This window comes from Crassostrea angulata, chromosome 10, assembly GCF_025612915.1.
Source record: "Crassostrea angulata isolate pt1a10 chromosome 10, ASM2561291v2, whole genome shotgun sequence".
In the NCBI taxonomy this organism is placed as follows: domain Eukaryota; kingdom Metazoa; phylum Mollusca; class Bivalvia; order Ostreida; family Ostreidae; genus Magallana; species Magallana angulata.
The window spans coordinates 44,635,755-44,660,776 of NC_069120.1; the positions used below are offsets into that span (position 1 = coordinate 44,635,755).

The 25,022-nt window shown below is 31.9% G+C and overlaps 1 protein-coding gene across 1 annotated transcript in view; it reads right to left on the bottom strand.

The window, feature by feature from the left end:
• LOC128167685 (uncharacterized) overlaps positions 1-18,538 on the bottom strand; it is a 38,077-nt gene extending 19,539 nt beyond the window's left edge. The window contains exons 1-3 of the mRNA XM_052833541.1: positions 18,509-18,538; positions 16,349-16,396; positions 8,592-8,693 (exon numbers count right to left, since the gene is read on the bottom strand). Coding sequence (XP_052689501.1) covers positions 8,592-8,693; positions 16,349-16,396 — 150 coding nt within the window. The 5' untranslated portion in view covers positions 18,509-18,538. The remainder of the gene's footprint in view (positions 1-8,591; positions 8,694-16,348; positions 16,397-18,508) is intronic.
• Positions 18,539-25,022: the final 6,484 nt, after the last annotated feature.

A 25,022-nucleotide genomic window follows, 5' to 3' on the forward strand; every position in this document is an offset into this window, starting at 1 on the left:
TCTTGATATGCAAAAAGAAATGTATTTCAAAAATTCGAAAATCGTACACCGTGGGATTACATGTAGCTATGGAAATGCTAAGTTTACCTCAAACTTAAATTCCAATTTTTATTTCCTCCTAGTCACTTTCAATTTTTTACATGCTCCAAAAATGCTAGGAAGGAGGGGGAAGGGGGGGGGGGGGCAACTGCATGGAGACAGATTCCTCCCTGCCTTTGTTTCCCTGTAACATTGCCTTTATTGTTCTCGCAAATATTTAAATCTTTTTTTTAAGTGTAAACCAAAGGTTTTTTGTTTTTTGTTTTTGTTTTTTAAGCACATATCATCAGTTCGAAGTTCCTTCAAGAAGCTATCGAATTTCCTCCCAAATTTTTACCAATCCTGATGGAAAGTTTGTTCACGCATGCGCACATCCTGGTTATAATACCTGGCTATGTCATATAAAATATATTTATATTTTCTAAGCGTTCTTTACTGTGATAACATTACAAATCAATTTTGAAACCTATAGCCCAATAATTTCATAAAAAATGAGCGACACAAAATGGGCGTGTCCTACAGCATAACCGAGAAACGGTATTTCCTGCAATAATACATGTGCTATGCATGAAAAAAACCCCAGTGGTTTTAAAATGTTGTTTTAAAGTGTAGAAATCGGAAATAATATAGATATAAGCAAAAAGGCATCATTCTTTGAATATTATTAGGTGATAATTTCGGTCGAGCGTGCATATCAAATCTATGAATATAAAGCTATAAAGCCCTTCAAGCTTTATCGGATTTGAACACGCACCGACAAAACAAATATGAATAATGGACATATATATGCCCATGCAAGCGTTTAACGATACTAGTATCGTATTCATCAGTAAAAGGCGATTAGAATAGCAGGTTTTAAAATCGTTTGAAAAAAATCTGACTGTAACAATTACGGATAAAACTTTTTAAATCTACGATACTTAAAATAACTAGATACGTCAAATCATTAGACCGAATTTATTTTGTATAGCTTTGTAAGGAAATTTCCCTCGTGTTGACCTCGTGACGGCACTGAAGCCTCGTAATCGCCTAATTTCATTTTCTCTTGATAAGATTTCTAAAAGCAGGTAAAAATGGCACTTTGAAGAGGTGTAACTCTATTATTTTTGCATCGATTTTGGTGCGGTTTTTGCTTTAAATTCTGGTAAATAAATTCTATGACATAAGTTCGACATTGGCTGATTTGCAAGTACGTTTTAATAAATCAGCATGCTCTTTGATTAATAGCATTGACTTAACAATTTTTGGGAATTTTGCGCAGAAACCGTCGAAACAAATCTGTATACCCTGCATGGTATTGTTGGTGAAAATGCGTTGCTACATATATAGCAGTTCTTCAATATTTTGTTTCTATCTATGAAGGAATTCTAGCAAAGGTGATAAAGTAAGCTATGTGTCTTTTGGAATTCTTACATCTGTTACCATGGTTACAGCAACAGCTTTGTTTCTACGCCAGTTTACTTCATTTAACAATTCGCCGTTTAACGCCGATCAATTGATCGGCGCATTTCGTCGTACGCCGATATGGAACAAATGAAGTCCGCCCCGTTTAATTTGTTCCCCAAAACATGAAATTTGTTACCACAAATTGGATGAAAATGTCTTAATTGATTTTAAAAAACCGAAATTACGAATTAAAATTTTGAAATAACGAATTCAAGAATTCGTTTTTTCAAATTTAATTTGTTAAAACAGATTTCAAAATTTGAAATAACGAATTCAACGAATTTGTTATAACAGATTGAATTCGTTATAACGAATTCCTAAAATTTGTTATAACAAATTTAATTCGTTATAACGGATTTAACAATTCGTTATAACGATTTAAATTCGTTTTAACAAATTCAAGAATTCGTTATATCAAATTCAAAAATATTTTTTGATAGGTCCTAAATGGGCTTCCGTATTTTCATGATATGTAAAGAAGATCTGTGAATTTAGACAGTCAAAATATTTGCATACGCGTATATAATGTTTCTACGGAAGCCCATTTAGGACCTATCAAAAAATATTTTTGAATTTGATATAACGAATTCTTGAATTTGTTAAAACGAATTTAAATCGTTATAACGAATTGTTGAATCCGTTATAACGAATTAAATTTGTTATAACAAATTTTAGGAATTCGTTTTAACGAATTTAATCTGTTATAACAAATTCGCTGAATTCGTTATTTCAAATTTTAAAATCTGTTTTAACAAATTAAATTTGAAATAACGAATTCTTGAATTCGTTATTTCAAAGTTTTAATTCGTAATATCGGTTTTTTAAAATCGGTTATTACATATTTTCACACAGTTTGTGATAACAAATTTCATGTTTTGGGGAACAAATTAAACAGGGCGGACCTCATTTGTCCCATATCGGCGTTCGACGATTTAAGAACTGCTATATGTGTAGCAACGCATTTCCACCAAAAATAGTATGCAGAATATATAAATTTGTTTCGATGGGTTTCTGCGCAAAATTCCAAAAATTTGTTTAGTCATGCTATTGATTATTGAGCATGTTGATTTATAAAAGGGTACCTGCAGTCCAGCCAATGTCGAACTTATGTCATAGAATTTATTTACCAAAATTTAATTCAAAAACCGCATCGAAATCGATGCAAAAATAATGGAGTTAAGCCTCTTCAAAGTGCCTATTTTAACCTCTTTTAGAAATCTAATCAAGAGAAAATGCGATTAGGCGATAACAAGGCGTCAGTGACGTCACGAGGTCAACACTAGGGAAATTTCCTTACAAAGCTATACAAAATATATTCAATTTTACAGCAAAAATGATTGATATAGGTCAGCTTATGTTTTGACGTATCTAGTTATTTTAAGTATTGTAAATTTAGAAAGTTTTATCCGTAATTATTTTGTTACAGTCAGATTTCTTTTTAAACAATTTAAAAATTTGCTATTCTAATCGCCTTTTAACGATGAATAGGATATCATTAAACGCTTGCATGGGCAGATTTATGTTCATTATTCATATTTATTTTGGTCGGAGCGTGTTCAAATCCAATAAAGCTTGAAGGGCTTTATGATAGATTTGATATGCACGCTTCGACCGAAACTATCACCTCATATTATTCAAAGAATGATGCCTTTTTGCTTTTAATTATATTATTTCCAATTTCTACACTTCAAAACAACATTTCAAAACCACTGGTTTTTTTTATCCTTAGCACATGTTATGTATTATTGCAGCAAATACCGTTTTTCGGTTATGCTGTAGGACACGCTTTTTTTGTGTCGCTCCTTTTTTTCTGAGATAATTGGGCAATAGGTTTTCAAAATTGATTTGTAATGTTATCACAGTAAAGGACACTTGAAAAATATAAATATGATATTTTGTATGACATAGCCAGGCATTATAATTAGGATGTGCGCATGCGTGAACAAACTTTCCATCGGGATTGGTAAACGTTCGGGAGGAAATTTGATACCATCTTGGAGAAACTTCGAACTGATGATTGGTGCCAAAAAACAAAAAACAGAAAACCGCAACTTTTATATCATATAGTCATTAAAACTGATAAGAATGTTATGTAACTTTGGTTTACACTAAAATAAATTAATTAAATATTTGCGAGGTCAATAAAGGCAATGTTACAGGAAAACAATAGACACATAGCTTCAAACGGGTGGGTTGGTGGAGGTGGCATGGAGAGGCCTGTCCCCATGCAGTTGCCTTCCCCCCTTTCCTAGCATTTTCGGAGCATGTAAAAAATTGAAAGTGACTGAGAGGAAATAAACAGTGAAATTTAAGTTTGAGGTAAACTTAGCATTTCTATAGCTACCCCCACGGTGTACGATTTTCGAATTATTTTTTTGCATGTCAAGAATTGTTTGGCGATTCTCCCATCCCAACCCCCCCCCCCCTTTTCACTTGTATACGATGCCACCCGCCTGAACAAAATATCACGGTTTCCTTATATATACCAGTAAAAAAGAATTTGACTGATATTACTGTACCATTCACCAGGTTCTATAAACACCTACGCTTAAATTCAATATAAAAAAAATTCAAGGTAAGGATGAGAGGGATAATTTATTTTTGTTTTCTTTTATTTCAGGGGTTATTGGTGAGGGTTAGGGGTGGTCAGAACACCGACCCCATGTAGCTCTATCGATAACCCCTCACCAAGGTCTGTGTGTCCATCACCAGGGTCTGTATACCCATCACCAGGGTCAGAGTACATAATTCTAGGGTCAGAGTAAGTACTACCAGAGTCGGTGTACGTATCACCAGGGTCTGTATACGCATAACTAGATTCAGTATACCCATCACCAGGACACCAGGGTCTCAATACTTATCCCGAGGGTCAATGTGTGTTTGCGCTAATCACCAGAGTTTGTTTACCCATAGCCAGAAATTCACGTAACCATCACCAGGCTCTCAATGCCTATCACCAGGGTCAGGGTACGTTTCACCAGGGTCTATATGCCTAACACTGGGGTCTGTATACTAGTATTAATAGGGCCAGAGTGCACATCAATGACGTATGTATACCCATATCCAGAATCAGTATACCCATCACCAGGGTAAGTTTACCTATAACCAAGGTTAGTGTACCCAATTACAAGAGTGTGTACATGAATACGCGTAACCAGAGCCAGTATACCCATCACCTGGGTCTCAATACCTATAACAATATAGGTTTTGAGACCCTGGTAATGGGCAGACCCTGGTGATACGAACACTGACCTTGGTGATATGCATTTAGACCCTGATGATGGGTCGAATGACTTGGTGATGAGCACACAGACCCTGGTTATACGTACACTGACCCTGGTAAGAGATATAAATATCCTGATAATCGTAATACTGACCCAGGTTATAGGTATACAGACCCTGGTGATACGAACACTGACCCTAGTGATACATATACTGACCCTGATGATACGTACACTGACCCAGGTTATTTGTATGCAAACCCACATGATGGGCACACAGACCCTGGTGATACGTACACTGACCCTGGTAATAGATATAAATATCCTGATAATCGTAATACTGACCCAGGTTATAGGTATACAGACCCTGGTGATACGAACACTGACCTTAGTGATACATACACTGACCCTGATGATACGTACACTGACCCAGGTTATTGGTATGCAGACCCATGCAGAATCCGTGGGAATATGGGGTAAGGCGTACCGTTAACTTCAAATCTACAGTTTATTTCCTCTCTCTTTTTTTTAGTTTTTATTTGGTCCCAAAACATTAGGAAGGGAATTCTTTGTTAATTCACCTTTTATATCTAAATTTAAGAAAACATTTGCTGCGAGTAAACGTGTGCTGAAGGGAGTAATCTAGGTCGTCCCCCTGCCCCTGCTCCACTCCACACCCTCTCTTCCACTCCGATGCTAAGTGCCTGTTGTTTTCCTGTAACATTGCTCTTTTTTGTTCTCTCAAATACTAATATTTATTTAACATTTTGGTGTAAATCTAATGTACACAACATTTGTACTGTTAAAATCGACTTTTTCTAAACTTTTTTAAATTGCACTAATATCAGTTCGAAGTTCCCTCATACAACTTTCGAATTTCCTCCCAAACGTTTCCGAAAAGTCGATACACCCATGCACACATCCTGGTTATACAGTACCCGCAACATTATTTTTTACAAGATAAACGATAGGATAGGATTCACGCACGATAGGATAGCATTAACGCACGATAGAACAGTATACACGCACGAAAGGATAGGATTAACGCACGATAGAACAGTATACACGCACGATATGATAGGATTGATACACGATAGGAAAGGATAAACGATGTTCATGATATACGAATGATGGATTAAAACGATATTTACGAACAAACTGATAATGGCAGAATTTGAAAGTGAACACGTACAAATAAAGATTTGCGTGGAATTTCTTTATAGTAACAATTGCCGAGTTTTTAATCATCGCTGCATCATTTATAGAATGTATAAAAATGACCAGTTAATTTTTTTTTTTCAACTAAAAATATGAGCTTTAATGATCAATAATTTTTCTGTATTGTTAAAATTGTTTTCATTACCGAACACCCTAGCCGATCGCCGCGAATATTTCAGCCCGAGATTAAATCACTCGAAAAATAGCGGGTTTAATTAATATTTATAATATAAATCCAATTCTTGTATAAAGTAAATATAAAATCTATCATAAGAACATTTCTTTCTGTATAAGAAAATGATGCATTAAAAACGAATTATTACAGACAAGTTCATGCGCGGATCTAGAGGGGGGGTCGGGGGGGGGGGGTCCCGACCCCCCTGGAAAATGAAAATTTATTAAATTTACATAGTAAAATTATCGCGAAAATATGCCTCGGACCCCCCCTGGCAAACACAATTATCCTTCGGACCCCCCCTGGAAAAATTTTCTGGATCCGCGCATGAAGTTAAATATTTACAGCTGATTGCCGAGTACATTTCAGCCTGAAATCAAATATCACACGGTAAATAACGGGTTTAAAATACAACTCGGGTTTTAATTAAATATAAATCATGTCACAAATAGTTTTGTTTCTGTAAAATATGATGCAACAAAATTATATTGCATAAAAAGTTAATGTTTACGCAGGTATACACTCTGCGTACGATTTAATATTTTCGATATACAGGTAAATATATTATCTTGTTCCTAAGAACTTCGTTTTTCATTTTAAATGTTAAAAGATATGATTTACATATAATATTGGTTAATTTTGATCTTAAAAAATTAAAAATTAGTATCCTGACGGAATGTTGGACAGGATTTTACAATTCTTGTTCGATTAATATTCGTATACGGCGCACCGAACGAGTTGCAACTTAGTAATAAATTTACTTGCTTATGAAAAGGCACGAAACGATTAACACGATAGGATAAACGGAAGAATTGTTGAAATTAAACGATAAACCTGATAGGATTCACACACGATAGGATAGGATTAACGCACGATAGAACAGTATACACGCACGTTAGGATAGAATTAACGCACGATAGGACAGTATACACGCACGATACGATAGGATTGATACACGATACGATAGGATAGGATTGTAAAAAATAACGTTGCGGGTACTGTAGTGCCTGGTTGTACTATATAAAAAATAGCCTATTCTATACATCGTTCTGATGGAAAATTGCTTCACGCGTGCACATATCTTGGTTATAATGCCTGGCTACATCATATAAAATATTATACTGATATTTTAAAGTGTCCTTTACTGTGATAACCCAGCCCAATGATTTCATAAAAAAACGAGCGACACAAAATGGGCGTGTCCTACAGCAAAACCGAAAAACAGTATTGGCTGCGCTGCGTAATAATACATAGCATGTGTTATTTATTAAAAACAACAGTGGTTTTAGAATGTTGTTTTAAAGTGTAGAAATTGGAAATAATATGAATATAAGTATTAAAGTAATAAGGAATCTTTGAATATTACGAGTTGATAATTTCGGTCAGAGCGTGGTCAAATCTTTCATAAATCCCTTCGAGTTTTATTTGATTTGAACACGTCCCGGCCAAAATCACCTGAGACTAGTAATACTCAAAGAATGATTCCTTATTCTTAAATCAATTCTATTCCAGAAAGGTATTTTTTTAAGTATGGCGTAATCTCACGGTTTGGTGATGAAATGAGATGATAAATGCAGATATATGTTAATAAATCAGCATGCTCATCGATTGATAGCATTAATTAAAAAAATATTTGGAATTCTGCACAGAAACCCGTTGAAACAAATCTGTATATATTGTGTTTTTGGTGAAATTGCATTGCTACATATATAACAGTTCTTAAATATTTTGTTTCTATCTATGTAGGGATTCTAGCAAAGCTGATAAAGTAAGGTGTCTTTTGGAATTGTTACATCTGTTACCATGGTTACAGCAACAGCTTCGTTTACCACTTCGCAGTTTAACGCCGATCAATTGATCGGCTCATTTCGTCATACGCCGATATGGGACAAATAAAGTCCGCCCCGTTTAATTTGTTCCCCAAAACATGAAATTTGTTACCAAAAATTGGGTGAAAATATGTTATAACCGATTTTAAAAAACCGTAATTACGAATTAAGAATTTAAAATAACGAATTCAAGAATTCGTTATTTCAAATTTAATATGTTATAACGAATTCAAGAATTCGTTCTTTCAAATTTAATTTGTTAAAACAGATTTTAAAATTTGAAATAACGAATTCAGCGAATTTGTTATAACAGATTAAATTCGTTAAAACGAATTCCTAAAATTTGTTATAACAAATTTAATTCGTTATAACGGATTCAACAATTTGTTATAACAATTTAAATTCGTTTTAACAAATTCAAGAATTCGTTATATCAAATTCAAAAATAGTTTTTGATAGGTCCTAAATGGGCTTCCATATGTTTCTTATGTGCAGACATTTACTTTTCTTCCAGCTGAAAATAATATTATTTCGAAATGAATTTCAAAACAGCCCTTATACTTCTCTGATCATTCTACCTACATTTGAAAGCAGGTATTAGCAAAACGAACAACAACAATACAACAAGAAATTTGATCATGCTAGTAAACCTATGCCTATTACCTGAAAATACTGACTTAAGTCGACAAGGTCTTGAAATAACAGTTGTTTTTTATTGATGGTATCTGATGAACCAACTGTTTTATTGAAAGACCAAAGTATTACCTGCAAGACAAAAACAAAAAATAAATTACTGCCAAGCAAATTTAAATAATGTGAAATTTTATTTTTTAAAACTTACGTCTATAAAGGTATTAAATGCTTCCAAAACTTCATTTGCAACTGATCGCTGCTCTGCATTACAAGTCTAAAATTAGACAATTTTTTTTAAAAATTAAATGTACCCTAGTATACAAGAAAAAATATATAACTTTTTTTCATTGATAAGTATATGTGGAGATAACAATTATATTCGTATAGTCTGTCACAAGATATTTATGCTGCACATTTGAACCATTTTTTATAAAAAAATATACATACATGTGAAAGAAGTGCAATTAAAATAGTTGAAAGGAATAATTTCCAAGATAATTTTATTGACACATTATCATTTTTCACTAGGAAAAATTCACAGGAATGAAAAAAGATTCCTTACGGAGATTTTGAAGGGGAATGTTTACATCTTTTCTCCATTCGGAAGACACTTGGAATACTTTGCCCAATTTTACAACGTTATCGTCCGGGCCAACCGCAATACAAAATCCCCGTTGACATAACATTTTTTAGCATTTTATTGAAACCTGATAAGCTAGCAGGAGCGTTTCGACTGAGAAATCTTGGAATTTTTTCATAGTTTTGAATGAACATCGCTTGAACCCTGGGGTATTTATAAATATCATGCAATTAAGCAAAATGTAAATTCAGGATATCTTGGGACAGAGTATAGTGTAATAATTGCTAAGCAATACATAAAATCGTTAGGCATTTATTTGGTGTGTTTCCCAAACGGCTATTCGCCAATTAGGCAATTAGATAATCATGGGGCCCTCTAAGGGGCAGGTGTAGAGTATGCTAATATTTACCTGGATGGTACAAGAGTTGAATATTTATTATTACCATCATCGTATGTTGGATTAATTTTATTTCATTGCAACAAGTCAAGAAGAATAGACAAGATTTCTTAAACTAAGATATTCCTTTTGTTGTTAAGTGCATTATATGTATTTAATTTACTTATTGACTTATTAATCTAACATTATATTTTACATACATGTACATGTACAAAATAAGTAGATACTTACTCTTTAATTTCCTAGCAAGCGAACAAACTAACAAATTTTTACAAGAAAGATTGAATAAAAATATGAAATTATTTAATTGAAAAACTTGAGCGAAAAATATTTTCCAAATCTAAGATATCATTTTTGATTTTGTTTATTACAGAATTTAATCTATCCTTTATTATCATGAGAAAAATATCAAAATAAAAAAATGTTTTGCCTTTGTTTCAAAGCTTAATGTGAGAGATAGGAATGCATTAAATTCTTTTTAAAAGATATTTCTTTTGACATTAATTTATAAGGTCTATTTATGGATTTTTTGATACTTGTGTATTTGCACTTCTTTCTGAATTTTATTTGACAATATTAAACTGAAAACTAATATTTAGGGGATATCTCGGTGATTTCAGACACAGTTATTAGTCAGTTCAATTTACATGTACAATTTTTTTTTTTTAAATTGACTAGCTAGAGAGTAACTTTTTTCTGTACAGATATCAAATTGCGTACGTTATTCTTCTTAAGAAAATTTTACATATTATTTTTCTCAAAATTTAATTTTATTAACCAAGAAAATAAAAAAACTTTCACAGAGAAGGGTATTGAAAAGATATTTCCGGACACAGAGCAGGTAAATTCGGACAGTTTTAGAAATGTATAACATAAAAAACGGAGCAAATTTCGTTCGCAGTTCCAAATACATGTAAGCCGTGCTTATCATGTACAGTTGGTTTTCAATGCTCAAATTAATTAAATGTTATACATGAATATTTAGGTATGGAGAGAAACACATCACGAAAATGAATGGAAACACCAGGAGAGAGAGAGAGAGAGAGAGAGAGAGAGAGAGAGAGAGAGAGAGAGAGAGAGAGAGTTAAAACATATTAACATGAAATTGTTCGAGCTGGGATGATGGGGTTTATTAGAGGCGATGATTCTGATATATTAATCAAAGTAACAGAAATAGTAAAATATGCATGGCTAATTAAAATCAATTGGGACTTAAAATTGAGTCTTTCCTATATAAATAGTTACTGAACTAGATACGATCTCGTTACGACTAACGAGTAGGTCTTCCGTTCAATTTTTAAACGATACGATTAAAATATCAATGAAATTTCAGAATCCCCCCTCAACCACTCCCTTTCAGATAATGTATACGATTGTCAATATCCCTAATTTGAGGGGCCGGTACCTTTTTCTTGAGTTTACCAAAGATTCTCTCACAAACACTAACATTTTTTGTTCTTACACGTACATAAAATCGTTGTTCATTTTTTAGTTACAAATGATTGAATCTTTTCGGGGCCAGTCCTCTAGATCCTTAATGGGGACAGACTTTGGTGTTTTGATTAGTGGAATCGATTTGAATCAGCAACAGACATTTTCTCTTCTACAATGCTTAACAAAATATGTCTCCTTCTCTAGATATATAGCATCAAAGTTTAAGTACTTTGACCCCTCAAAATCCATAGCTACGTAATGAATTGACGTGGCAATGATTTTACCTGACAGATATTGTTAGGATCAACAACTTCGCTTCTATAATGCATTACAAAATCTTTATCGTTTTTAAGTTATTTGTAATAGAGTTTACAAGTGTCTTGGTCCCTAAATAAAGAGGCCAGCCCTTTTTTTTAATTTGTTGGAAAGAACTTTTGATTATCTACCACTTTTGTTATATATGTTTTAACAAAGTATTAACTAATAAAAAGATGCAGATCAAAATGTACATTGTATTAAAATTTTGATGCAAATTTCGTTCCCAATTTTCGAGCCTAGGCGAGCTCAAAGAAATGGCGCCACTGGCGCAAAAATACTACATTTTGCACAACTTCAAACTATGGTCTACCTATCCTGTAAATTTCATATTTATATCTCTGTTAGTCTCCGAATTTATGACTGCACAAAATTGGTCGAAAAAACTTACAGAATCGGCCGTAAATCGGAACCGGAAGTGACGATGTCAAAATTTCAAAAACTTCCAGAACTATGACCACTGCAATCATCTGTGAAAAAATGGTCGAAATCGGCCGAATATTTTTTGGAGAAATCGCGTGCACAAAATTCGTGGAAAAAAAGAAGAAACAGTACGAAAACAATAAGGTCTTCCGTTGTAAACGGAAGACCTTAATAAGAAAACAGTAAGAGAACAATAAGGTCTTCCGTTGGAAATGGAAGACCTTTATTATTATAGCATTCAAGTATATATGATACATGTTGTTGAAAAGTAAGAAAATTAACAAAAATGACTGGAAACTGTATCATTGATGCCCTTTAAAAAATGCGTATTACTAGATTTAAAGAAACATGCATTTGTTTCTTATATATTTATGCTAATTTATTGATATAGGGAATCCAGGTGGACACAGGTAAATTCTACCTGTACCCCTCTAGAGGACCCCATAATTGCCTAAAATAATAAGGTGTTTGTTTTGGCGATTAGCCGTTCTTATCTCAGTTATTACATTAGCTTATATGATAATTGCAATTCTATATTAAATGTGCTTAGCTATATTATGTCATTTATTTGGTCAATAAATGACACAATCACTCACTGGGTCGTCAAGATTTTTCTTCTAAAATTCACGCAACAAGAACAAGCTGCGGAGAAATCATTAGACATTGCGGAAAAGGCATTCGGCGTTGTACTGTTTTTAGAATTCTCAGCATGAAAAAGTTGTGAAAATAAATAAAGTTTTATGTACCATAAATTGTTTTATATCCCTACTTTCTTCGATGTGTTAGCTATTTAATTTATCAAATCTTTTGAGTTCTGGTTTATAGACCTTCTTAATTCTATCGGGATCGAACGTCCAGAAGCTAACACCCTTACCGCTCAAGTTAGTTTTTATTACAAAGTGCAAAATTAACCAACACCTTCCCGCCTCCTTCCTTGTTAGGATAAACTGTATACATGCATTTTGTAATACATATTTGTATGTATATTTATGTGTGTAATTGTACATGTATGTATATGTGTGTGCATGCGCGCGTATGTATGTATGTATGTATGTATGTATGTATGTATGTATGTATGTATGTATGTATGTATGTATGTATGTATGTATGTATGTATGAATGAATGTATGTATGTATGTATGTATGTATGTATGTAGGTATGTAGGTATGTAGGTATGTAGGTATGTGGGTAATTGTATGTATGTGTATGGTTAGACATGCATATCTTGTTATTCGTATGGTTCCTTGTGCTATAAATTGAGTAAAATTTCAACTTTACAGGTGGGGCCCCCTTTTTTTTTTTATAAACGCCACTTTCTTGTTGCAAAAAAAATTTATATTCATTATATAATAATAACTGGGATAATCACTAATTGCAACTTAACATTTCTAGTCTTAAATCCTTAATTTATCCGAAGACCATTCTGACCTTATCCCATTTTTTACATTAGCTTATATGATAATTGTAATTCTATATCTAATGTGCTTAGTTATATGCAAACAAGATTTCTTTAAAAGCGTTTCAGAACGTGTATATGAATGAAAAAAGGAAAGAATAAAAAAAAATACATTTATCGGAAAAGTAGAGGAAGGTTGATGAGTTATTATAGATTTAGAGTGTAAATTTGCTGAGCGAAGGCGTCTTTGATGCATAAAATACTGCATAAGACAATCAAGGAATAATACATAAGATGTTAAATAAAATTCTCGTAAAAAAGACGTTTATACAGAATGTTGTAAAAACAAGTGTCTGTAATTTTGAGAATGCAGCATTTTTTCACATATATCTATAAACGAAATATCTGCCTTTAAGGATGTTGTTTACTCAGGGTTTGGGTTGTCGGATTTGGATTGTTATAAAGTTCAATATCGTGAGTTAAATTTGTTCTAACTTCAAGACATTTTTATAAAATGAATTATTTCTGACACATTCAAATATTTTACTGTATTATTGAATCAGGCTCAAACAAAAATGGAATTAGAGATAAACAAAGTATATATGGGCTAAGTATATCAGCTTTGTTTTCCGCTAAAATGTTTTTGCCAGTACGATGATCATAAAAGACAGATTTTATTTGTTAGTCAATATCATTTTGCATATTTTCCCATTGTATATCACACATTCATTAAAAGTATATATGCTGCTTTTTAATGCCATTTTTGCAATGTTGAAAACCAAACCCAAATTTTGTCAGCATGACTAGATATAAGAAAAAGAAGTTTATTGGAAATTTTGCAATTTTTTGATGAATATTAACGATCTACTAGCCATAATTTGAAGATGAATAACGGCGATTTACCGAATCATATTCATAAACGATTAACGTTTGAAATGCATGAAAGAAGCATGCAGAACAAGGTAATACGACAGGTTTGTTTACATTTGTATATTCATGTAAACAGGTTTGTGTGCTGTTAACAAAAAAATATCAGATAATGTCATTTGCAATTAAAAAGGATGGTTGTGTATCGGTGTCGAAAACAATCGATGAAAGCTCTTTTGCAATTGATCATTATTTTGATACATTGACAACATGTATTATCATAATAGAGCTTAACATTTATACCATTGAGGCCCCTCGAATCAAAACATATACAATTTATAGATTTTAAGTCAGACCTGTTATAAATCTAAAGAGTGGTTTTTATTATTTATATTCTAATCAATACAAAACTTCAAAGACCAATTTCTGAAAGCATGTGACAAAATAATTTTGACTTTATAAATTTATATAGCTGTACATCTATACTACTATACTAAATAATAGAGTCGAATTTTTGGGCTTTAATACCGAGAAATCGGAAGAGTACTGTCTTTTGTTTTATACATTTTAAACATCATTGGTACTTTAAGATTACTAATTTGTTTTTATTTTTTCTCAATCAAGCTTCGCTAATTAATAATCAACGAAAATTCAAATCCGGAAATCATCTGGATTTTTTTGGATTTTACAATCTTGCGCATGCGCATTACACACGCTAAATCATTGCAGGCTTTTTACTTTATGTTTCCACAATATCACATTTGCATGGATAAACTCAGAAACAATATTACAAATACACGTAAATTTTCATTGAACATTTGTCATATATTCTGTTCATCAAAGGAAATACGGGAGATAACTCTAACTCAGTAACTCATGTTTACATGTAATATGAAAAGCCCCGAGAGTTTTGAATGTCAACATGGTGTGCAAATTCGAAACGAGTAAAAAACGCTGGCATTTTAACCGTGGCGATGGCCTGTCCTGAGACACAGCTAGATTATTCTAACTAAGCAGAGTGTAGTGAATTTAATAGCATTACTGTAAGCTTAATGCTTGGTTATGTAAATGTCAACAATACGGTGTGTTAATGTATCTATTGCGTAAATGTCCGATTTCATTATTATGCAATGTCACGGGTCAAAGTCTAGTATAAATAGAAATTCATGTTTGTGTTTGAAACAAAATTGCAGACTTTAATTATTAACTTTTAAATGGCATTTAAAGGTTCATCGACACACCAATTTTGATTAAATGGATCCATAAAGAATTGCTTTTTCAAATATTATTTTAAAAAACAGAGACAGATATTGGTTTTAAATATTGTAAGTGATTTGTTTTTGTTTTATTGTTGAAAATGTTTTGACTCCAAATATGGTATTTTAGTGCTGTAAAGGTGGTAGCAATTAATGCGTAATATAATTTAAGTAAATACATGCCGAAAATGGTCTAGTCAAGTGTTAACGTCTTTAATTAAAACAAAAGTTCTAAAAATCAAAATTGAAATTCTTTCGTATCTTTTGAGTCGAATTATAAAATCGAAAGAATTACAATTATATTGTCACTTAAAGCACTTAAAAAACAATGACATTTTACAAAGAAATTGAAACAACAAATGCAATAGTTTAGAAATATTGCAATTTTAAAAAGAATCGATCCCAGTTAAAAAAGAACCCATCAAAACCTTATCCCGATCAGAATCATTTCAAGTTTGTGAGTTTACAAAAATACTGCAGTCTGGTCAGAGAAATGCATAATTATTACAAGATCAATAAATTATCAAACCATTTTACAGCTAAACAAGATGGAATTTTGCAAAAGTGTGATACATTCCAAATTCGTATGATTTTGTTCGGGTTCAGCATAATTACAATCGCGATCGGCTCGAATTTTTATTTTCCAATTCAATTTCATGTTGAAGTATGATTGCATAGCAATGTTAAAGACGAGTGACAGTTGATTTGTAAATTTTATCAATATATTTAAAAAATATCTTCAGTTTTTTATTTTCATTTTGGTAAATATTTTTTTCAAAAAATATTATAACGTTTTTTTAGCTGTTCTGACAATCTTTATAAATCTTAGATTTAAAGAGTTGTCTTTGCTTACAACATCTGATTCTTAAGAAAGTTTGTATTTGAAACGATGACATATATTTTGAAGCAAGCAATTATCTATAATTTGTTTACTTGATATTTTTGTCAATACCTTCGTATTTCGTATATAATGTTTAAAATTGTATTGTACTTATATGTAAATGTGGGTATGTGGTATAGTATTCTAAATTAGGAAAGGGAAACATCCACTTAAAAAAAGTTTATGTTCTTTAGTTTGAAATTGATTACTTAGTAGATAAGAGTAAATGCACATTCACCTTCAAAATACCAACAAAGTTCCTTACGGTCCGATTGAAGTTTTCCATCTGAAAAAGAATATATGAAAATACTTGTTGTATGAAACAAAACACACGGTTATATATAGGAAATAAAATAAATAATATTTTATATAAAACGGCTAGAGTATGCTGAGATTCGAAAACAACGAAAAAACAAACTTTATATATCTTTACAGAAAACAATTTCCATTTTAAGAATTGTTTGAATTAGTTGTGCATGGTGAACTACATGTACATAAACGATTTTAATATAGGCGTTTACTCAAGAAAAGTTTCAAGGTAATGTTTTGATTGACATTTGTCCAAACAGATCGTAGTATGGCGAAGTTAAGACGTTGCCACTTGTGATTTGAATGAGAGAGAGAAGAGAGATAGAGCAAAAGTTAATGCAGTAAATTATAGTTGATGCAGATGAATAAATCATCATTAGTTTTAAACTGACAAATTAAAAGGTTTTAGTGCATGATTGATTAATTGATTGATTAATTCCTACGATTGTATAATATTACATGTATATTGATGTAACAATAAACTGAAGTGTTTTAAAGTAAGATTGGACGGTCAACAACAATGTCTTCTTTTAGGAATGAAGTAATTTTCCTTGGGTATTAAACATTTTCAAATGCAAACAAATGATAATTTATTAATCTAGTTATGTACTTACAGCTGATTATTTTATAACGAATTCGCTAAAGGATTTCTTTTGAACTCTTTATAAACATTGCTATATTGACAATTTGTTAATTTTCGCCACCTATGATTTATTCCATTTACTCCGTCCGTCAGTCCGTCTCTCTCTCATTTAAATTATGAGCGATTGTGTCTCAATTCAGCTTTCTACGATCTGATTGGACAAGAGTCAGTCAAAGTATTACAATATAACTTTTCACTAGATAAAGAAGTAGTTCCTTATAAATCTTTATATATACTAATAGTTTAACCAGAAAAAATGTATGCAAAATTATAATGTCCACGATTGATTTCATTAAAATGATGACGCGAAATAATTCCTAATTTTTAATGGACTTAGTAGCAATTTGTATACAAAACTTTTTCCATCTAGAGAGGTCTTTCAGGACTTTTATCAAAACGTTACAAAAAAGTAATTTCGTTATCTATAAGATGAAACATTTTTAATTTTCACAATTTTTTATAATAATGCCTGCAAAAATGTAATTTCCAATAGATACCAAGTAATATTTCCATGTATTTTTTCTTCAATATTTTTCACACCTCATCTGCAGGATTATAATCATAGAGGTGTTTTTGGAGATCATATAACAGTAAAAAATGTTAAGTCAGCTTAGTTTCAAAATACTTTCCTGAGCGTTTGCGAGGGAAAAGCGTTTTGGTATTCAAAAATGTGTAGGCAAATCAAAAATAAACATGAGTGTTTCTGATGATGATCGATGATTACTAGTGTGTAAATTTCAAAAGCACGGTCGATTTAACTTTCTTCTTCCTTACAATGATATACTCATACACATGTATAGATTATTACATGACTTTATATTCATACTTAATACTATACTAACCCGAGGTCATTTTTCAGCTCGACAAGTAAAGCTCGAAGGATGATATACAATGTTTAAGGCGCCAGAATATTATGCAAACAGTTATTAAAGGAATGAGAACGACTTCGCAAAAAATGCGTTGACAATTATACACATGTACCTAAGTATCTTTAGAAAATATTGCACATCGTTGCTCACTTTGACATACTTTTTTTAAATTTTGTAGCATCACTTTTTACGTAAATAGGACTTCAACGTAAAAGAATTTTTTTTTGTATATTTGGAATTGAATAATGAATGAGTCATAATAGCCTATGATTAAGGGAAATGGATATAACAACATAAAATATTTGGGTGATAAGTGATTAGTGATGGTGTGGGACGAGTTGTGATACAGAACGAAGAAGTTAAAAAAATTCCTTATTACATGTTTTAATAAATTCTTTTGCATCTACATGTATACCTAAGGTTTTGGAAGGTTTAAAGATGCAAAAGAACACACCATTAATATCAACAATTTATTTCAATATATTCTATGATTACTCGTATTTATTATATAGAAAGGAAAAAAAGATTGTTCTAATGATCGCAGATACATTTTGAATTTATTCTTTAAGTAGCTTACCTTACTTGATTTCGATCCCCCACAACTATCTCTCTCTTTCTCTCAAACTTTCACACTGCGTGAAGACACAGCGAGGCTCTAATTTATGCATTGATTGTTGTTTCCTGAGCGGAACATATATAAAGTCTGGTCGCGCATGAAACCAATCACATTCAGGCAGCATTCGGGGGATTTAACATGGAGGTATTAATTCATTCGATGTGTATATTATTATTATTATTATTATTATTATTATTATATTCATAATTGATATGAAAAAGTAATACATTTAGTTTGATATTTTATGCTTAAAATAGCATGAATGATTTCATCATTGTTGTATAGATATCTAACCAGCATTTTGATTTATAGGAAATCAAAGAATTGGATGACGAGGATCTGCATGAAGCATTTGTCAGGGTAAAGGAGAAGTTTAAAGGTCACGAACAAAAGAGAGAAGCATTCTATAGCATTCGAGATGGCTTTTGTGCAATGATACAATCTTGTGCAAAAGATGTTGTAGTTGTATTATACGTCGATGATATTCTTGATAAGCCTATTAAAGTCGATGTTGGAAAAAAGCAGAACCGACTTCGGATAACTATAAAAACGAATGGTACAGTAACGTACAAGTGGACAAAGGAAACATGGAAGAAAATATTTAGAGATGCCAAGGAAAGCGTTGAGTCATTGGCCAAAAGAATTGCAGTGCTATTCAAGTCCATTGGTGAACGTTCTGGAGCAATAGAAGACGAGAAACGTCTAGAAATAACTGACAAATAATTCGAAGTCTTTTGGCGACCAGACGACTTTTTTTTACTTGGGACCAAATTTACTAATCATATGTTGTGAAAAAAAATCTCGCAAAATGACTACCATAACTTGGATTGACATAGATTAAAAACAAATTCAACGAATTGTATTGCATATTATTCTGTTTTTTTTAATTGAAAGTCGCACGCCCGTATCTACACTGTTATAACACCTTTTTTTTTTACCTGATATTGTCTCCCTGTTGAATATCAATGCTTTTAAAGGATAAAAGAGAATATAAAAATCATCATAATATCTACTAAAACTGAATAAAACTTTATTTGTAGTTTTTTTTCCGAAAAATTTTGTAAACAAAATTTAGCATTGATTAAAAAAAAATGATAGCTCACTTTCTATTCATAACGCTGTTTATGAATGTTTTGTGTTGCTTCTTGAAAAAATTAAGTAACTAGATTTTTCTTAGACACTCAAAACTAACCTTTTGAAATTGTTAGTCTTCTAAACCCCTTTTGAAAGTTCTGAATTTTGAAACATGCACAAATTCCTAAATCAATATAGGTAGTGATCTAAATCAAGCACATTTTTTCCGATTGTCACTTTCCATAGAGTGGATAATATACCTACAAAATAACATTTTGCAGTTTATTTTCCTTAACAGCGTCCAAACAAAGCTAACTGACTAGAAAAGTTGTTTAACACCACAAACATTTTTGTACTAGTCTTGAACTGAATGACTTGTGTGCTATTTGATTAAAATCACATATGGGTGTGTGGAGAACCAACAATTTTCACAGGTTACGTTGTGTGAAACAAGATTTTCTTTTATGATATTTACGTTCACTATTTTTTATTTTTGTTTAAAAATCACTACTCTTGATTTGTATTATGTATTAACAGACGAATAAAAGGTTTTGTAGATAAGTTATTGTTGGACAGAATTATACTTAACAACTAGATCTTGTTACGAGTAACTAGTAGGTCTTCCGTTCGCTTTGTTTTATATGATACGATGAAATATCGATACTCTCTGCCAAATCTGGGATCCTGGTGAAACTAGGTTTTTTTGTCTTGAGACCGAAAACGGACGAACGGAAGTGATTAGTGAAAATAAAAGCCGGTATGTCTTGTATATTTGCCTAGTGTTCATCACTATTTGCCATAATAGATGAAACACCGAAAATAAATCTGTTAAACATGTTAAAAACATTAATAATTTGAACCCTTCAAGTGAAGACCGGAATTGAGGGATGACAAAATAAAACCCGTTAAACACATTTTCAATCAATTGTCTCTCATTCCAAAAAATTGCGTGTCTCAATCACTTACAATGACTAAAATCTCGCGGGTTTGTCAAATTTGTCATAAAGGATATGTACGTAAGATATTTGATATATCTCATCGAAAGTAGATATGTTTGCTTGTTCAACATTGTATAGTGAACACATAAAAGATTGTATACTGATATATTCATTCCACGTAAAATAAATAAATTAAGGAAAAAATGATTTTAAATGCTTCCAATGACGACCAGAAGTGACAACAAATCAAACAAAATAATGTAAACACGGATACGCTGTTCATAACGCTGTTTATGAATGTTTTGTGTTGCTTCTTGAAAAAATTAAGTAACTAGATTTTTCTTAGACACTCAAAACTAACCTTTTGAAATTGTTAGTCTTCTAAACCCCTTTTGAAAGTTCTGAATTTTGAAACATGCACAAATTCCTAAATCAATATAGGTAGTGATCTAAATCAAGCACATTTTTTCCGATTGTCACTTTCCATAGAGTGGATAATATACCTACAAAATAACATTTTGCAGTTTATTTTCCTTAACAGCGTCCAAACAAAGCTAACTGACTAGAAAAGTTGTTTAACACCACAAACATTTTTGTACTAGTCTTGAACTGAATGACTTGTGTGCTATTTGATTAAAATCACATATGGGTGTGTGGAGAACCAACAATTTTCACAGGTTACGTTGTGTGAAACAAGATTTTCTTTTATGATATTTACGTTCACTATTTTTTATTTTTGTTTAAAAATCACTACTCTTGATTTGTATTATGTATTAACAGACGAATAAAAGGTTTTGTAGATAAGTTATTGTTGGACAGAATTATACTTAACAACTAGATCTTGTTACGAGTAACTAGTAGGTCTTCCGTTCGCTTTGTTTTATATGATACGATGAAATATCGATACTCTCTGCCAAATCTGGGATCCTGGTGAAACTAGGTTTTTTTGTCTTGAGACCGAAAACGGACGAACGGAAGTGATTAGTGAAAATAAAAGCCGGTATGTCTTGTATATTTGCCTAGTGTTCATCACTATTTGCCATAATAGATGAAACACCGAAAATAAATCTGTTAAACATGTTAAAAACATTAATAATTTGAACCCTTCAAGTGAAGACCGGAATTGAGGGATGACAAAATAAAACCCGTTAAACACATTTTCAATCAATTGTCTCTCATTCCAAAAAATTGCGTGTCTCAATCACTTACAATGACTAAAATCTCGCGGGTTTGTCAAATTTGTCATAAAGGATATGTACGTAAGATATTTGATATATCTCATCGAAAGTAGATATGTTTGCTTGTTCAACATTGTATAGTGAACACATAAAAGATTGTATACTGATATATTCATTCCACGTAAAATAAATAAATTAAGGAAAAAATGATTTTAAATGCTTCCAATGACGACCAGAAGTGACAACAAATCAAACAAAATAATGTAAACACGGATACATACTTACGGCTATTATCCAACAAAGTTTGGTTGTTAAAGTCGTCACTGTTTTTTAGATCTCGTAGAGTCATTTTTTTTTTGTTTCTTGACAGGAAATGGACAAACGGAAATGCTCAGTGAAAATAAAAGTTAGTATTTCTTGAACATAAGACAACTGTACTTTATTGTTTATCAATTTTACTAATATTGTCAAAGAAAAACAGTTAAACTTTTAAACAGCTTGATTTGTTTGAACCCTTCCGGTGAGGACCGGAAGTGACGGTTGACAAAATGAAAGCGGTTAAACGCATGTTCTATCAAATGTATATCATCCGTATAATATTCGTGAATTGATTACTTGACTTTCTAAGATCTAGTGAGTAAAACATTTATTTAAAAAAGGCTATCTAGACTGAGATATTTGAGACATCTCACTGGAAATAGAATTTACTTTAACATCGGATAAATGACATATGTAAAGATTAATACCTTTATTTTTATTCTATACAAAATAAATTAAATGCAAAAAAAAGAAATAATTATTGAAGTGCTTCCGGGACAATCGGAAGTTATGACGAGCAAATCAAAAGTTTAAAAACATCTAAAAGTATAGGTCTATAATCTAACATAGTCTGAATGCTCAAGTCCTCATCATTTTTTGAGATCTCAGTGTCACAAGCTTTTTGTCGCGGGACAGGAAACGGACAACAGGAAATGAACTTTGGAGAAAATGAAAAAAAATCTTCGAGATATAATTTTTTTCTATCACTCCTGAAAATATCAAGAAAATCTATTGAACCATCGCTGAGAATTCTTGTGGACAAAAAAGGGGAACCAAATTCGTATCCACATTTTTTTGGAGCCACAATGAGCTCTTAAGAATGGCGCCACTGGCGTCAAACAAAAACAATAGGCACAACTTCAGACTATGGTCTATCTATCTTGAAAAATTTACATTCATAAATGTATCTCTGATAATTTTTCAGAAGAAGCGTGCACAAAATAGGTCATACAAGCTACAAAATAAGCGATAAATCCGTACCAGAAGTGACGACGGCAAAAATATTGGAAACAAAATAAATCCAGATCACTTCAAATCATCTGTAACAAAGGCTCAAATCAGTTGAAAAGTTTTTGAGAAATCGCGTGCACAAAACATGTGGGAAAAAGATAATAATAAGGAGTAACAATACGTAAACGATAAGGTCTTCCGTTTGAAACGAAAGACCTTCATAACCTGACTCGATCTCGTTACGAGTAACGAGTAGGTCTTCCGTGCAATTTTAAACGATACGATTAAAATATCAATGAAATTTCAGAATTTCCCCTCAACCACCCCTTTTTAAATTATGTATACGATTGTCAACATCCTTTAAAATGCTTTACAAAGTGTTTTGCTTTTAACATACAGCACATCAAAGATTTAAGATTAAGATTAAGATCTCTTATTATGACATCAATGGGTTTTGCAATGAGTTTTACCTGATAGATATTGTTACGATCAACAACTGTGTTTTTATAATGCCTTACAAAATCTTGATCGTTTTTAAGGTATGTGTAAAAGAGTTTGCGAGAGTATTGGCCGCTAATTTAAGCGGCCAGCCCATTTTCCTAATTTCTTTGAAAATATCTTTAGAATACTAACATTTTTTATTCTTACACCCATCAAAATTGTTGTTCATTTTTTGAGATACAAATGATTGAATATTTTAGGGTCCATCCCTCTAGATCCTTAAAGGGGAAAGACATTGGTATTTTGATTAGTGGTATCGATTAGAATCATTAATGCAAACATTTTCTTTTCTACATTGCCTAACAAAATATGTCTCCTTCTCTAGATATATTGCGTCGAAAATTAAGTACTTTGGCCCCTAAAAATTCCTATACTGTTTAAGTACTTTGGCCCTTCAAAATCCCCAATTTCGTAATAAATGGGCGTGGCAATGATTTTACCTGATGGATATTGTTACGATCAACAACTTTGCTCTATAATGCATAACAAATTTCTGATCGTTTTTAAGGTAGGTGTAAGAGACTTTACGGGTGTATTGGCCCCTAATTAATTACACCTACCTAAAATTGTTGTTCATTTTATTAGATACAAATGATTGAATATTTTAGGGGCCAGCCCTTTATATCCTTGATGGGGACATACATTGGTGTTTGGATTGGTGGAATCAATTAAAATCTTTAAAGCAAACATTTTCTTTTTGTAATGCCTATCAAAATATGTCTCCCTATCTAGATTTATTGCATCAAAGTTTAAGTACTTTATCCCCTCAAAATCCCTTAATTAAAGGGTCCAGACCCTTTTTATTTGTTTTTGTTGGAAAGAATGTTTGAGTATCTACTACTTTTGTTATATATTTCTTGACAAAATATCAACTGATACAAAGATACAGATCAAAAGGTATGAAAATTTTGAATGAAAATTCGTACCCAATTTTCGTGCCAAGGCGAGCTACGAAAAATTGCGCATCAGGCGTTAAACAACTACATTCTGCACAACTTCAACTTATAGTCTACCTATCCAGAAAATGTCATATTCATATCTCTAATGGTTTCCGAATTTATAGCAGCACAAAATGAGTCGTCAAAAATTACAGAAGTTTAGATCACGTTCAAACATCTGTGAAAAAATAAAATATCATTGAAATTTCAGAATTCTCTCATCCCCCCTCTCAAATAATGTATACAATTTTTAATATCCTTTATCATGCATATCAACATGTTTTGTTTTTACAAGTACAGCACATTAAATTGTTTTTAAAGATTCAAGATTTTTGTCACCTAAAAGCCCTAATTACGTCATCAGTGGATGTGGCAATGAGTTTTACATACAGATATTGTTACGATCAACAACTTTGTTTCTAGATTGCATTACAAAATCTTGATTTAAGGTATGTGTAGACTTTACGAGTGTTTTGACCCCTAATTTAAGGGGCCAGCCCCCTTTTCTTGAGTTAATTCGGTAGGTTTCACAAATGCTAACATTTTTTGTTCTTAAATCTATTGTAAACTGTTGTTT